General features: G+C 49.9%; 1 protein-coding gene across 9 annotated transcripts in view; it reads right to left on the minus strand.

The window, feature by feature from the left end:
- RYR1 (ryanodine receptor 1) overlaps positions 1–13,660 on the minus strand; it is a 223,488-nt gene that overhangs the window by 88,563 nt on the left and 121,265 nt on the right. For all 9 annotated transcript variants that reach the window (XM_081868598.1, XM_081868604.1, XM_081868605.1 and 6 more), the window contains exons 43-53: positions 10,942–11,077; positions 9,591–9,777; positions 7,981–8,092; positions 7,621–7,741; positions 7,279–7,448; positions 5,951–6,171; positions 4,327–4,417; positions 3,516–3,656; positions 2,459–2,622; positions 1,136–1,214; positions 921–1,010 (exon numbers count right to left, since the gene is read on the minus strand). In XM_081868598.1, the coding sequence (XP_081724724.1) occupies positions 921–1,010; positions 1,136–1,214; positions 2,459–2,622; positions 3,516–3,656; positions 4,327–4,417; positions 5,951–6,171; positions 7,279–7,448; positions 7,621–7,741; positions 7,981–8,092; positions 9,591–9,777; positions 10,942–11,077 (1,512 nt within the window). The remainder of the gene's footprint in view (positions 1–920; positions 1,011–1,135; positions 1,215–2,458; positions 2,623–3,515; positions 3,657–4,326; positions 4,418–5,950; positions 6,172–7,278; positions 7,449–7,620; positions 7,742–7,980; positions 8,093–9,590; positions 9,778–10,941; positions 11,078–13,660) is intronic.

Below are 13,660 nucleotides of genomic sequence, written 5' to 3' on the forward strand. Positions count from 1 at the left end.
TTTCTGTGCAACATCATTCTAACATTCATTAATTTTACAATGTTTCTGTAGATAGTCCTTAAATTTCTTCGAATCTTCTTCCGCTGACTCTTTTCCCTGGTCTCGGATTCTGCCAGTCATTTCTGCCAGTCCCATATAGTCCATCACCTTCATCTGCCATTCTTCCAGAGTGGGTAGATCTTGTGTCAGCATTTACTCAAATCTAATGCTCACCTTTTTTTGGCCAAATTAGGTTGCGAAAATTAAGGTGCGTGTTAGATTCGATGGCGCATTAGACTCAAGTAAAGCTGTGGTGCCCCATTACATCCTGAGAAGACTATTATGGTCCCGTTTGGCCACATGAGAGGAGAGCTCTCTAACAAGGTGATTGATAGCCAACTGAATATTTCTAAGTCAAATCTCCACCCCCACTCACCATTCCCCCCTCCACCTCTTTCCCCCTTTTCTTCCTAAAGTAACACTAATGTCTCAACAAATGAAACTGATCTGTAAAAAATGTAACTTGAAAAGAGACACTGCACATACTTTTGTAAACCAAGAAAATCTTTAATAAAAATACATTAAAAATGTATATCTGCAAGCAAGAAATCCAATTTTCATCTCTTCATTTGAAAGTGTTATAACATTCCTAATCTTGTAACCAGCTGGATTCCTGACATTTTAATGATACAAAATATTCATCTGCTACCTGAATAATTATTTCTGCTTTAAAATGCTTTCCCCCCCCTCCAAGAAGGTTTAGTCTGATGGACAGTGCCAACATCCTATTTTTAAGATGCATTTTCTTTTGGTCTGAAATACTAAATTTCAGATTCAGTTGGTCTGTCAAGCGTCAGAATTCTGCGACATTTGCCTTTAGCTTGCAACTGGACTCGGGAGTCAAATGGTTCTACCTGGCTTCTACAGGGTGCAATATTTACCTTTTCCGAGAACGTTTTGTAAGGGCGCAGCATGGGGTTCGTCTTAGCCTCTTCATCGACCACCTCCCCAAACGACCAGTTATTCTGAATCTGCAAGTGGGAGATCAAATGGCGTCATATCCATTTCTTTCCAAGCAGAGTGAGGCAGACAGCCTCATCTTCCTGGTGCCTGGAAGGTGTGTGTGTGTGGGGGGGGTAACTTGGAGGCTCCTTACCTTGTCAAAGGCCCACTTCTCATGGGTATACTCAGCATACTTGTTGATGAAAGAGTCCAGCCTCTCAGGAATGATGACGCTGCAAGAAAGAACGTTTTCATCAGATGCGAGGGAGAAGCGACAGGCAGGAGCAGTGCCCATACCCGGCCCTGCAATGTTTAATCATTCCCGCCCACTCTCAGCGCTGGATTCTGCAGCCTGGAATAAATCCAGGGGAGGAAGGAAATACTGGAAGAGTTAGAGGGCGTTTTTAGCAGGGAGCAGAAAGTGTTAGAATTCCTGCTCCATTATTGCAGTCATGGGGTTGACTCCACAAAGTGGGAAGTGACGGAGACAGGATGTTTGTGTTACTGTGTTCCATGAAGCGGGACCATAGTCCTTTGTTCTTTTTCTCTTTGCTGTCTGATGCCAGAGAGAGAGGGAGCCATGTTGCAGTGCTCCGTCTGTGTTTATATGTAAATAAAGTAGATTAGCCAAAATGCTGAGGTCTGTCACGCGAACTGCGCAGACTCTGTGGATCCCTAAGTGTGCTGGTGTCTGTTGGCATTGGTCGCTGTGATGTTTGGGCTGAAGAAAGCTTTTGAAGCTCCCGAACGATCGACCAGGAGGGAGACAACATGTCAGTCGGGCATGTGTCTCTACCAGGATCCTACTCGAGTGTAGAACGAGCTCCTGACAGAAAGGCTAAATCCCTCTTCCCCTCTTTCCCTAAAGGTTCATTGTCTATCCCTGCACTGGCATTACCTCAGCAGGCCTGCTAACGTTTACATTTATCTTTATTACGCCACAGATCTCCTGCCTTTCCTTCAAGGAGCTACAAGTGGTGTACACGTCCTCCCCGTTTTGCTCCTCACAACAGCCCTGTGAGGTAGGTTAGGCCTGAGAGATGATGACTAGTATGAGCTTCACGGCCAAATGGGGATTTGAATCAGCATCCTAACCACTACGCCACATGCGTCCTTCTGTACTGAGAAGGAGAGTCTCCACCCCCATCGTTCTGCGCGGATGCTGAGGTCCAGTGCCAAGGGCCTTCTGGCAGTTCCCTCGTTGCAAGAAGCTAAGTTACAGGGAACCAGACAGAGGGCCTTCTCGGTAGTGGCACCCGCCCTGTGGAACGCCCTCCCACCAGATGTCAAAGAGAAGAACAACTACCAGACTTTTAGAAGACATCTGAAGGCAGCCCTGTTTAGGGAAGCTTTTAATGTTTAATAGATTATTGTATTTTAATATTCTGTTGGAAGCCACCCAGAGTGGCTGGGGAAACCCAGCCAGATGGATGGAGTATAAATAATAAATTATTATTATTACTTAAACATCACTCACTTGAGGGTCTCCACAGGCTTGGGGTCGAAGTTGCCTTCAGCATCCACAGACGCCTTCTTCTCTGTCTTGGATGAGTAGCTGGCATCCACGTAGTCAGGGGGGAGAGCCCCCGCAATGGCACACAGGCAGGGCATGGCAAGCTTGTACAGGTCAGGGTCAAATTTCTGGGCACCATGAAGGAGAGAAGCAGCGGTAGGGTGAAGTGGCAGACAGAAAAGAAGAAGGCCCACATTCCTGGCCATTCCCCACCCTCCCAACTGAGTTGCCCTTGGCAGTAACCCCTCCTGACAGACACTCATAGCCAAGGGCAGCCAGGAAAGAGGGAGACAGATCAGCTGGAAGCCAAAGGTCAGAGGCCAAGTCAAGTAGGCTAAATGCTTGAGCCAGTCAGCCTGAAGGCTGGTCACATAGTAGGGCATGGGAAGACACTTTAAATATGTTATTATTGGTACATAAGGCCTTATACAGCTTGGGACCAGGCTCCCTCTGTCATTTTATGGAATAATCATCGTAAGGTAAAAAAGGTAAAGGACCCCTGGATGGTTAAGTCCAGTCAAAGGCGACTATGGGGTTGCAGCGCTCATCTTGCTTTCAGGCCAAGGGAGCCAGCGTTTGTCCACAGACAGCTTTCCAGGTCATGTGGCCAGCAGGACTAAACTGCTTTTGGAGCAACGGAACACTGTGTCGGAAACCAGAGTGCACAGAAACACCGTTTACCTTCCCACCACAGTGGTACCTATTTATCTACTTGCACTGGTGTGCTTTCGAACTGCTAGGTTGGCAGGAGCTGAAACAGAGCAATGGGAGCTCACCATGGTTGCATGGATTCGGACTGCCAACCTTCTGATCGGCAAGCCCAAAAGGCTCAGTGGTTTAGACCACAGTGCCACCCGCATTACCTTCATCGTACCATCATAGGAATGGCTTTGTTTGGTGTGGTGTGTAATTTTCTGCATTTTATATTGTGTCTTATTTTACTGCAAAACACTTCACACATCACCCAATTCCCAGGCTGACCCAATGGATCCTACTTAAGATCAAAGGTACAACTGCTTACCTTGTGGGACAGAGACTCAAAAATGCCCCAGAAGAGCTTCCGGGTCAGGTGAAGCTCCTCCTCAGAGGTCACCCCATAGTTGGCCCAGCCAGTGGGAAGGCAGTAGTACTTCCAGCAACGCTCGTAATGATTGGTCAGGAGCTGGGCAGAGTGGAGAAAAGGAGTCAGCTTCCCGTCAAGAACACAATTTCCTTCATCCTCCAGACCAGCCTTTGCCAACCTGGTGCCCTCCCAAAGTTTTAGACTACAAGTCCCATTGGTTCAAACCAGCGCAGCCAGGGTAGCTGGGGCAGATGGGAGTTGTAGTCTAAAACACCTGGAGGGCACCAGGTTGGCAAAAGCTGCTGCAGACAGCCTGGTGTGTTCCATATGACAACCCCCCCAACCCCCCACATGCACTGCTATAATAATAATAATAATAATAATAATAATAATAATAATAATAATTTATTTGTACCCCGCCCATCTATCTGGTTTCCCCAGCCACTCTGGGCGGCTTCCACAAAGACCAAAAATACACTAAGATGTCACACATTAAAAACTTCCCTTAACAGGGCTGCCTTAAGATGTCTTCTGAATGCCAGGTAGTTGTTTATCTGGTGGGAGGGCGTTCCACAGGACAGGTGCCACCACTGAGAAGGCCCTCTGCCTGGTTCCCTGTAGCTTTGCTTCTCGCAATGAGGGAACTGCCAGAAGGCCCTCGGTGCTGGACCTCAGCGTCCGGGCAGAACGATGGGGGTGGAGACGCTCCTTCAGGTATACAGGACCGAGGCCGTTTAGGGCTTTAAAGGTCAACACCAACACTGCTCACCTTCAGAGACATCTTTGCAAACTCATTGAGGATGGGCACATCAAATACCAGCCGGCGCAGCAGGTGCTGAAGCATGGAGGGCCTGATATACCTGGAAAAGTAGCCCGCAATGAAATTCCGTGTTTGGGGGACCAAAAATATTAAGGAGCAGAGGTAGGGCAGCTTAGAGGAATGATGGTTCTGACACCTGGTCAACCTCTTAAGTGTATTTGTATGGAGGGAACAAGCTTCCTCAGAAGGAACATCGACTGTTGCTAGCCAGATAGATACAAAGGCCATATAGATCCAGATGCAGTTAGAGCATATATAGAGACAAAGAGACAGAACTATAGCATGCGAAGGAGAGAGAGAAATAGTCACTACAGGTCCTGATGTGAGCGTTGACTTCAGCAGAGGCAAATCAGGACAAAAGTACCCTGGACAGCTCCATACAGGGCTCACCTTGAAAAATGAGTGAGAGCGAAGCTTAGATGTTGCTTCAACAACAGTCACTCTCAGACCAAGCTTTATACACCAGCTCTGTCTCATTCCCCCCCCCCCCAATTTTCTGTCTCTCTTTTTTAAAGGGGCACAGCTTTCTCCAGCCGTCGTTTACTCCAGTGCAACAAGGAAGACTCAGGTTGCATTGGTGCAATGCAACGGGTCAGAGGGGTAGAAGAAGAAGATTTTGGATTTGATATCCCGCCTTTCACTCCCTTTAAGGAGTCTCAAAACACTCTGTGAGGTGAGTGGGGCTGAGAGAGTTCAGAGAAGTGTGACTGGCCCAAGGTCACCCAGCAGCTGCATGTGGAGGAGCGGAGACACGAACCCGGTTCCCCAGATTACGAGTCCACCGCTCTTAACCACTACACCACACTAGCTCTGTGAGCTCCTCTTGTGCAAATGCTTCCTCCTCTGAATTCCTCCTCCCAATCTGAATCCCCAGTCTCATTCCCCGAAGAAGGGGAGTCTAACCCCAGGGTCGTGGGAGAACAGAACACATGAGTGCAGATTAATACCAAAGCAGCCATGACGAAGAAGGAATTCAAGGTCTGCCCAACTTCCAGAGTTGAAGAGGCAAGTTGTTCACCTGTTGGAATGGTGCTCCATAGTTTTGGGGCCACCCTGAGAAGTCCCCGTCATCATTTGCATTCACCTACCTAACTGATCTTGGGACGCGGGTAGCACTGTGGGTTAAACCACAGAGCCTGGGACTTGCCGATCAGAAGGTCGGTGGTTCGAATCCCCACAACGGGGTGAGCTCCTGTTACTCAGTCCCTGCTCTTGCCAACCTAGCAGTTCGAAAGCACATCAAAGTGCAAGTAGATAAATAGGTACCACTCCGGTGGGAAGGTAAACGGCGTTTCCGTGCGCTGCTCTGGTTCGCCAGAAGCAGCTTAGTCATGCTGGCCACATGACCCGGAAGCTGTACGCCGGCTCCCTTGGCCAATAAAGTGAGATGAGCGCCGCAACCCCAGAGTCGGCCACAACTGGACCTAATGGTCAGGGATCCCTTTACCTTTACCTTACCTAACTGCTCTTAAGGGCGGGCATTCAAGAAGGACCCCCAAGGACGTGAAGGCAGTGCTTCCGGTAACCCAAGGCGTAAAAGGTCTACCCTGAAATTAGGGCCCCTCCTCAATACCTGCACAGCGCCATGAGGCACTCTTCAATGACGTCACGCTGCGCTTTGGTGAGGGAGCGCCCCCGTGACAGCCGGTAGATGGTGTGCAGCATGGAGTCCACCATGATGGCCCGGTGCTCGGTGCCGGCGAAAAGGGGGGCACACTTGGTGATGAGGGGCAGCACTGCCAGGCACAGGTAGCGATTCATGGCCAGCGCCATCTCTGTGGTGCTGAAGGCAGCCTGCGGTGGGAGAAGGGAAAAGCTCAGAAGCGTGGGAGAGGAGAAGGGCCTGTCAGTTTGCATTTCTTAGTGCAGAAAATATTGATCTGATTTCGTTATATATAAAGAAGATTTTTAAGTACCGTATTTTTTGCTCTATAAGACTCACTTTTTCCTTCCTAAAAAGTAAGGGGAAATGTGTGTGCGTCTTATGGAGCGAATGCAGGCTGCGCAGCTATCCCAGAAGCCAGAACAGCAAGAGGGATTGCTGCTTTCACTGCGCAGCGATTCCTCTAGCTGTTCTGGCTTCTGAGATTCAGAATATATTTTTTCTTGTTTTCCTCCTCCAAAAACTAGGTGCGTCTTGTGGTCTGGTGCATCTTATAGAGCGAAAGATACGGTATACGTTTTTGAAAAAACAAGAGTCATTCCTGTTGGGAATGGTGGGAGAAGACATTGACAAGAATGACCAGAAACTGTTCTTATACACAATGGCGGCAAGGTTATTGCTGGCTCAGGTACGGAAACAGCAAAAATTGCCTACAATAGAAAAATGGCAGTACAAGGTTATGGATTACGCAGAAATAGCCAAATTAACAGCAAAAAATCGACATCAGGGGGATGAAACATATCAAAAAGAATGGGAAAAATTTATGTTATATAGAGAGAAGATGATGTGAAATAGGGAAACCAGTAGAATTATAATAATAATCTCATAATAGGAAAATACAAGAAATTTACTGGATAATAATATCAAAATGAATTAAAAATATATATTAGGATTATTATTGAACAATATTTGTAAATTAATATAGACAGACAGCAAGAATTTGTATATATAGAAAGATTTATTTGTTTACGGACATTTAATGGAAAAAATGAAGAAGAGCAATCTTATGGAAAATGGACAAAGACAATGCGAAAAGTCAAAGAGGACACAAAAAAGCCAGAAGAAGGAAGGAGGGAAGTCAGCTCAGGAGAGCAAGAACAAACGTGAAATATAACCCGGAAGCATCCTGATTTCATAGTGGCCAGCCAGATTCCCCAATGGGAAGCCTCCAAGCAGCAGTCTCCCCCTCATGTGATTCCCAGCCAATAGTATTCATCCCATCCTACCCCAGGACTCACCGTGTCCAATGACGCGGCGGCTCTCATGTCAGGCAAGAAGCCCACCTCCAGCACGCTGAGAAGGAAGTCCTGGTTGTCAATGCCGTAGACCCGGTCCAGGAACAACACCATGGGTGCCTTGTGGTCAGGCACAAAGCTTGCGGACATCTTGGGCTCGACAACGCTGCCGTCTACGCATGGGCAAGAGAAGACCATTAGCGGGTGGAGGAGAGCAAGCCAGGCTTCCGGAAGCCGGTTGGGGTGGGGAAAGCAAGGCAGGCAGAGGAAGGAGTGCACATGGAAGGTTCCGGAAGGGCCTGGAAGGTTCTCGGGACCAGGAGAGGTCCCGCCCGGCCACCGTACCTTTGCCAAACGAAGGGATCTGCAGAGGTAGACTGATGACCCCGACAAGATCCTCAAGGGGCACCAAGGAGCGCAAGATGGCCCTGATTCTGAGGGCTTCGCCTTTTCCGGCCTGGATGAGCTGTTTGGATAGAAGGAGGCAAGGCATGAGGAGGAGCCAGTTGGTTAGGGACCTGATCCAGTGCCCACTTTGGAAGAAAGGATGATGGGTGGGGGGTTGAGAGCCAGCAGAGGACTGTGCTGGAGGGTGGGTGGGATCAGTGCAAGGTGAAATGTTGTGGGGGGTGGGTTTGGGGGGAGGGTTAAGTGGGCTATCTCTAGCATTGCAGACAGTGAAGGGAGTGGAGGGGTGCTGCTTACATGCATCTCAGGGGCGCAGCGCCCCAGCAAATCGATGAGGGCGGCATAGAAGGACATGATTGCGTTGCCCAAATGCACCCGGTTCTCTTCGTGGGATTCCTCTCCCCCAAATCTGGTAGAGAGAGAAAAAGAGAGAAAGAGAGAGAGTAGGGAAAGGGAAGAGGGAAGAGGGAGCATCAGCCGTCCATGCAGCGAAGGTGGGGAGCATGGGGGGAGGGGCAAAATAATGAAGCCCTACCCCCAAACAAACAAACAAACAAACAAACATGAGAGTTGGGAAAAGGAATGAATACTTGTCACTAAGTGTGTGTGAAAATGAAGTTGCAGCCAGAAAGCTCGGACAAGTGGTCACCATGTCAGCAGAGTGCAGAATACGGCCACAAGCTGCTCCTCTGCTCAATGCGCTGAGCGACAAGGGAGCCTCTGCTCCTCCTGCTGTTGCTGGAGAAACAGAACAATTTTGCCTCCGCCTTCACCATCCTTTCCAGCCCGTCCCAGTTTAACAGGAGCTGTTAAATTGGAAAGGGGTGCAGCTCAGTGGTGCTGCCGCCACCTGTTTGCAAGCAGACTGTCCCTGGCATCTTCAGTCCCTGGGAATGTCCTGGAGAAGCACTGCCAGGCAGTGTAGACAACACAGAGCCAGATGGACCAGGCATAAGGCTGCTTCGTATATACCTCCAGGCTAAGACCTTTAGTTCAGTGGCTGAGCATGTACTATGCATGCATAAGGTCCCATGCTCAATCTCCAGCATTTCCAGGTAGGCTAGGAATGTTCCCAGGCCCAACTGCCACTGCCAGTCAGTGTAGGCAGTACTGAGCTACTGTATTTTTCGCTCTATAGGACGCACCAGACAATAAGACGCACCTAGTTTTGGGGGGAGGAAAACAAGGGGGAAAAAAATGAATCCCAGAAGCCAGAACAGCAAGAGGGATCTGGCTTCTGGGATACTGTGTGGCTGTTCTGGCTTCTGGGATAACAGCGCCAAGCCTCTTCAGCTCGGTGGGATGAAGGCTCCCCCTGCCCGGAAGAAGCTAAGGCAGAAGCCAGGACAGGTGCCTCGCTGAAGGGGCGCTGCGCAGTTCACCCTCTTTGCGCAGCGCCTCTCCTTCGCAGGAGAGGGAGAACTGCGCAGCGCCCCTTCAAGCGAAGCTGGAGAAGGAACAGAAGGAGACCCTTCTGTTCCTCCTTCGGCTTCGCAGGACAGGTGCGTCGCTTAAGGGGCACTGCGCAGATAAGGAGAGCTGTGCAGCGCCCCTTCAGCGAAGCGGGAGGAGGAACAGAAGGGTCTCCATTCCTCCTCCCGCTTCGCTGAACGGGCGCTGCGCAGCTCTACCTCTCTGCGCAGTGCCATTCACTCCATAAGACGCAGTCACATTCCCCCTTACTTTATAGGTGCGTCTTATGGAGCGAAAAATACGGTAGATGCAAAAATGGTCTGATTCCGTATAGGGCCTGCTTCTATGTTCCTATGAACTGGGCTGCATACCCTTTGGTTCAAGGATGGGGTCTGTGTCCCTGGAATGTGTCTACGCCCTGCCCACCCAAATTACTCAATGAGCCTGCTCTCCCCGTCAGCATGCACAGTGCCCTTGCTCCTCCCTTCACGCACAGCTCCCGGCGGCGATCTTTCTTGACCGTCGGCCCGTCGCGGGCAGGATCCTGCGAGATCTGGATGGCCTCCTCAATGGCGGCCAACAGCCCATTGCCACCTTCACCCCGTAGGGCGGGGCCAAAACACTCAGGGCGCCGGATCAACAAGCGAACCACCACGTTGGCGTTCTCTTCCACACTCTCACCTGCGGGGAAAAAGGGAGAACGCTGCATGAACGGGGACAGGAAGCATGGGGGTGGGAGGAAGGTTTCTGCATATACACATAAAATTGTAAGGCTGTCGTCATGTTGCAATTTGCATTGCCACCTAGAGAGGTGAGATGAAGGGGAGGGAGTTGGGGAGAGCTGGAAGGGGAGGTTTGGACAAACTGGAAGGGAGGTGTAAAGGGATGGGGGGCGTTGGTCAGTCGTAACGGAAGGGGGGTTGGCAAAGGGCACAGGTAGGCTTGGTAAGCGAAGCAAGCAGTCACCAGCCATATTTTTGCCACAGAAGCACCTGATGGAAACTCTACTTTCTTTGTTATTTCAGCTTTGATTTGCTTCCACAAAGTAAGGATTATACAGTGGTACCTCGGGTTAAGTACTAAATTCATTCTGGAGGTCCGTTCTTAACCTGAAGCACCACTTTAGCTAATGGGGCCTCCTGCTGCCACTGCGCTGCCAGAGCACGATTTCTGTTCTCATCCTGAAGCAAAATTCTTAACCTGAAGTAATTTTTCTGGGTTAGCGGAATGTAACCTGAAGCATATGTAACCTGAGGTACCACTGTATTTCTTATGGTTGTGGCACAAGGTTTAGAAATATGTGGGGTGTGCCCAGTGCCAGTTCAGAATCTGGATGAAGTCTTGGAAGGGACATTGGAGGGGGAAAGAAAGGCTGGTCTGTCACATCTGTTGGGGCTGATGTGGCCCACTGGCTAGCCAGGGTTCTAAGCGTTATAAACATGCCTCATCTCTATTGTCAATCACTTGTTCCCCCCCAAAATTAACCCCGGGTCCACCTAATGAAATCTGCAGCAACCTCCGTCCTGTGCAGGTTTTGCCAACCTGGTGCCTTCCAGATGTTTTGGAGGACAACTGTCATCAGTTTAAAACATCTGGTGGGGACTCCAGGTTGCCAGATGCTGCACCAACACAATCCAAATTTAGCAGCGACTCCTCCATTCTGGGAACCCGCCATTTTGAAGACACTGATGGCAAAGGAAGGCAGACCCTCGCTAGAGCGAGCGAAATAATACAGCCCACTGTGTTCTCTGGGTCAGTGAGTGATGAAGAGTGGACTTGCTCTTCTGGACCCTGAATTATCTGTGTAACCACCAGTGTTAAGAGCCCATCCACCGCCAAGCTCACCGTTGACGAAGACAGTGAAGCGCAGGAAGTCGAGGTAACGCTCGCCTCCACAGGGGTTCCAGCCAATGTCGGGGTATCCCTTGGAGAGAAGCATGGGGCAGCTCTGGAGGCCGGCCCCGGCTAGGTACGTCACCACCTGGGGAAGCAAGGGAGAGTGTAAGGCTTGATGACAAAGCTCTAGTGCCTGGAGGCGGTTGGAGGATGGATGGCGGCTAACAGATTGAGATTGAATCCTGACAAGATAGAAGTACTGTTTTGGGGGGACAGGGGGTGGGTGGGTGGGTGGGGCTCCCTGGTCCTGAATGGGGTAACCGTGCCCCTGAAGGACCAGGTGCGCATCCTGGGAGTCATTTTGGACTCACAGCTGTCCATGGAGGCGCAGGTTAATTCTGTGTCCAGGGCGGCTGTCTACCAGCTCCATCTGGTACGCAGGCTGAGACCCTATCTGCCTGCGGACTGTCTTGCCAGAGTGGTGCATGCTCTAGTTATCTCCCGCTTGGACTACTGCAATGTGCTCTACGTGGAGCTACCTTTGAAGGTGACCCGAAACTGCAATTAATCCAGAATGTGGCAGCTAGACTGGTGACTGGGAGTGGCTGCCGGGACCACATAACACCAGTCCTGAGAGATCTGCATTGGCTCCCAGCCGATTTCCGAGCACAATTCAAAGTGTTGGTGCTGACCTTTAAAGCCCTAAACGGCCTTGGTCCTGTATACCTGAAGGAGCGTCTCCACAGCCATCGTTCAGCCCGAACACTGAGATCCAGGGCCGAGGCCCTTCTGGCGGTTCCCCCATTCCGAGAAGTGAGGTTACAGGGAACCAGACAGAGGGCCTTCTCGGTAGTGGCGCCCACCCTGTGGAACACTCTCCCTTCAGATGTGAAGGAAATAAGCAGCTACCCTATCTTCAAAAGACATCTGAAGGCAGCCCTGTTCAGGGAAGTTTTTAATATTTAATGCTGTATTGTTTTTAACACTTGATTGGGAGCTGCCCAGAGTGGCTGGGGAAACTCAGCCAGATGGGCGGGGTATAAATAATAAATAATTATTATTATTCAGTCCTTCCATGCCTTTATCCACAGGGCATCCACCCCAATGGAGCAAAATGGTGGAGGACCAGATTCATGACTGGGATAATTCACCCTCATTTCCCTGGACTTAAAAAAAGGCTGCGCTCATAACTAACTGACAAGACTCACAAACCACACAATAAGTGACTGCACATGAGCGACAGGTCTGCATTCATGAAATTAACAGGCAAGAAGAACGGAAGAGGAGACCTTTAGAATCATAGAATCACAGAATCATAGAGCTGGAAGAGACCACAAGGGCCATCGAGTCCAACCCCCTGCCAAGCAGGAAACACCATCAGAGCACTCCTGACATATGGTTGTCAAGCCTCTGCTTAAAGACCTCCAAAGAAGGAGACTCCACCACACTCCTGGGCAGCAAATTCCACTGTCAAACAGCTCTTACTGTCAGGAAGTTCTTCCTAATGTTTAGGTGGAATCTTCTTTCTTGTAGTTTGGAGCCACTGCTCCGTGTCCGCTTCTCTGGAGCAGCAGAAAACAACCTTTCTCCCTCCTCTATGTGACATCCTTTTATGTATTTGAACATGACTATCATATCACCCCTTAACCTCCTCTTCTCCAGGCTAAACATGCCCAGCTCCCTTAGCCATTCCTTTAGCTGGATCCCATCCAGTCCAGCATCCTATTCTCACAGTGGCAAACCAGAAGCTCATATAAGCAGGACCAACACTCCATACTTCTGCTATTTCTGGCATTCAGAGGCAAACTGCATTCGACAGTGGACAGGATGTGTATTGATCCTGGCGTCATTTATGACCTTTAAATAGCTAGCTCCAGCATCGCTGCCCAGGAAAGGAAGAGAGGTGGGATGCAGTTGCTAAGCAACCGCAGAGGAGTTTACTCCCTCACCACTGGACAAAAAGGCTGCCTAGGCTGCTGCTGTGAAGGCAAGGAACAGCTAAGGGAACTGCCGCTCCCCATATGAACTGACCTGGACCCTACAATCATAATCTCACACCCTTCTTTGTGTGCTTCCTCTGCAAAAGGTCCAGAGGGCAGCAACACAAGAAAGGGCCTTTTCTGCAGTGGCTCCCCACTTGTGGAATGTTCTCCCCAAGGAGACTCGCCAGGTGCCTTCATTGCAAGATCTTTAGGCACCAGGCAAAAATGTGCTTCTTCTCCCAGGCCTTTGTCTAATTAAACAATCCATGGCCTTTTAAACTGGAGAGGGGTATTGTTTTTGCTTGTTATTCTGGCATTCAATTTTTGGGTGTTTTTTATTGCAAATCGCCCTGTCATTCTCGGATGAAGAGCAGTACATTGGTAAAGGTAAAGGTAAAGGGACCCCTGACCATTAGGTCCAGTTGTGGCCGACTCTGGGGTTGCGGCACTCATCTCACTTTATTGGCCGAAGGAGCCGGCGTACAGCTTCCAGGTCATGTGGCCAGCATGACTAAGCTGCTTCTGGAGAACCAGAGCAGTGCACGGAAACGCCGTTTACCTTCCTGCCGGAGCGGTACCTATTTATCTACTTGCACGTTGATGTGCTTTCGAACTGCTAGGTTGGCAGGAGCAGGGACCGAGCAACGGGAGCTCACCCCGTCACGGGGATTCGAGCCACCAACCTTCTGATCGGCAAGTCCTAGGCTCTGTGGTTTAACCCACAGCACCACCCACGTCCCTTAGTA

This window comes from Podarcis erhardii (assembly GCF_964252035.2).
Source record: "Podarcis erhardii genome assembly, chromosome: 7".
In the NCBI taxonomy this organism is placed as follows: domain Eukaryota; kingdom Metazoa; phylum Chordata; class Lepidosauria; order Squamata; family Lacertidae; genus Podarcis; species Podarcis erhardii.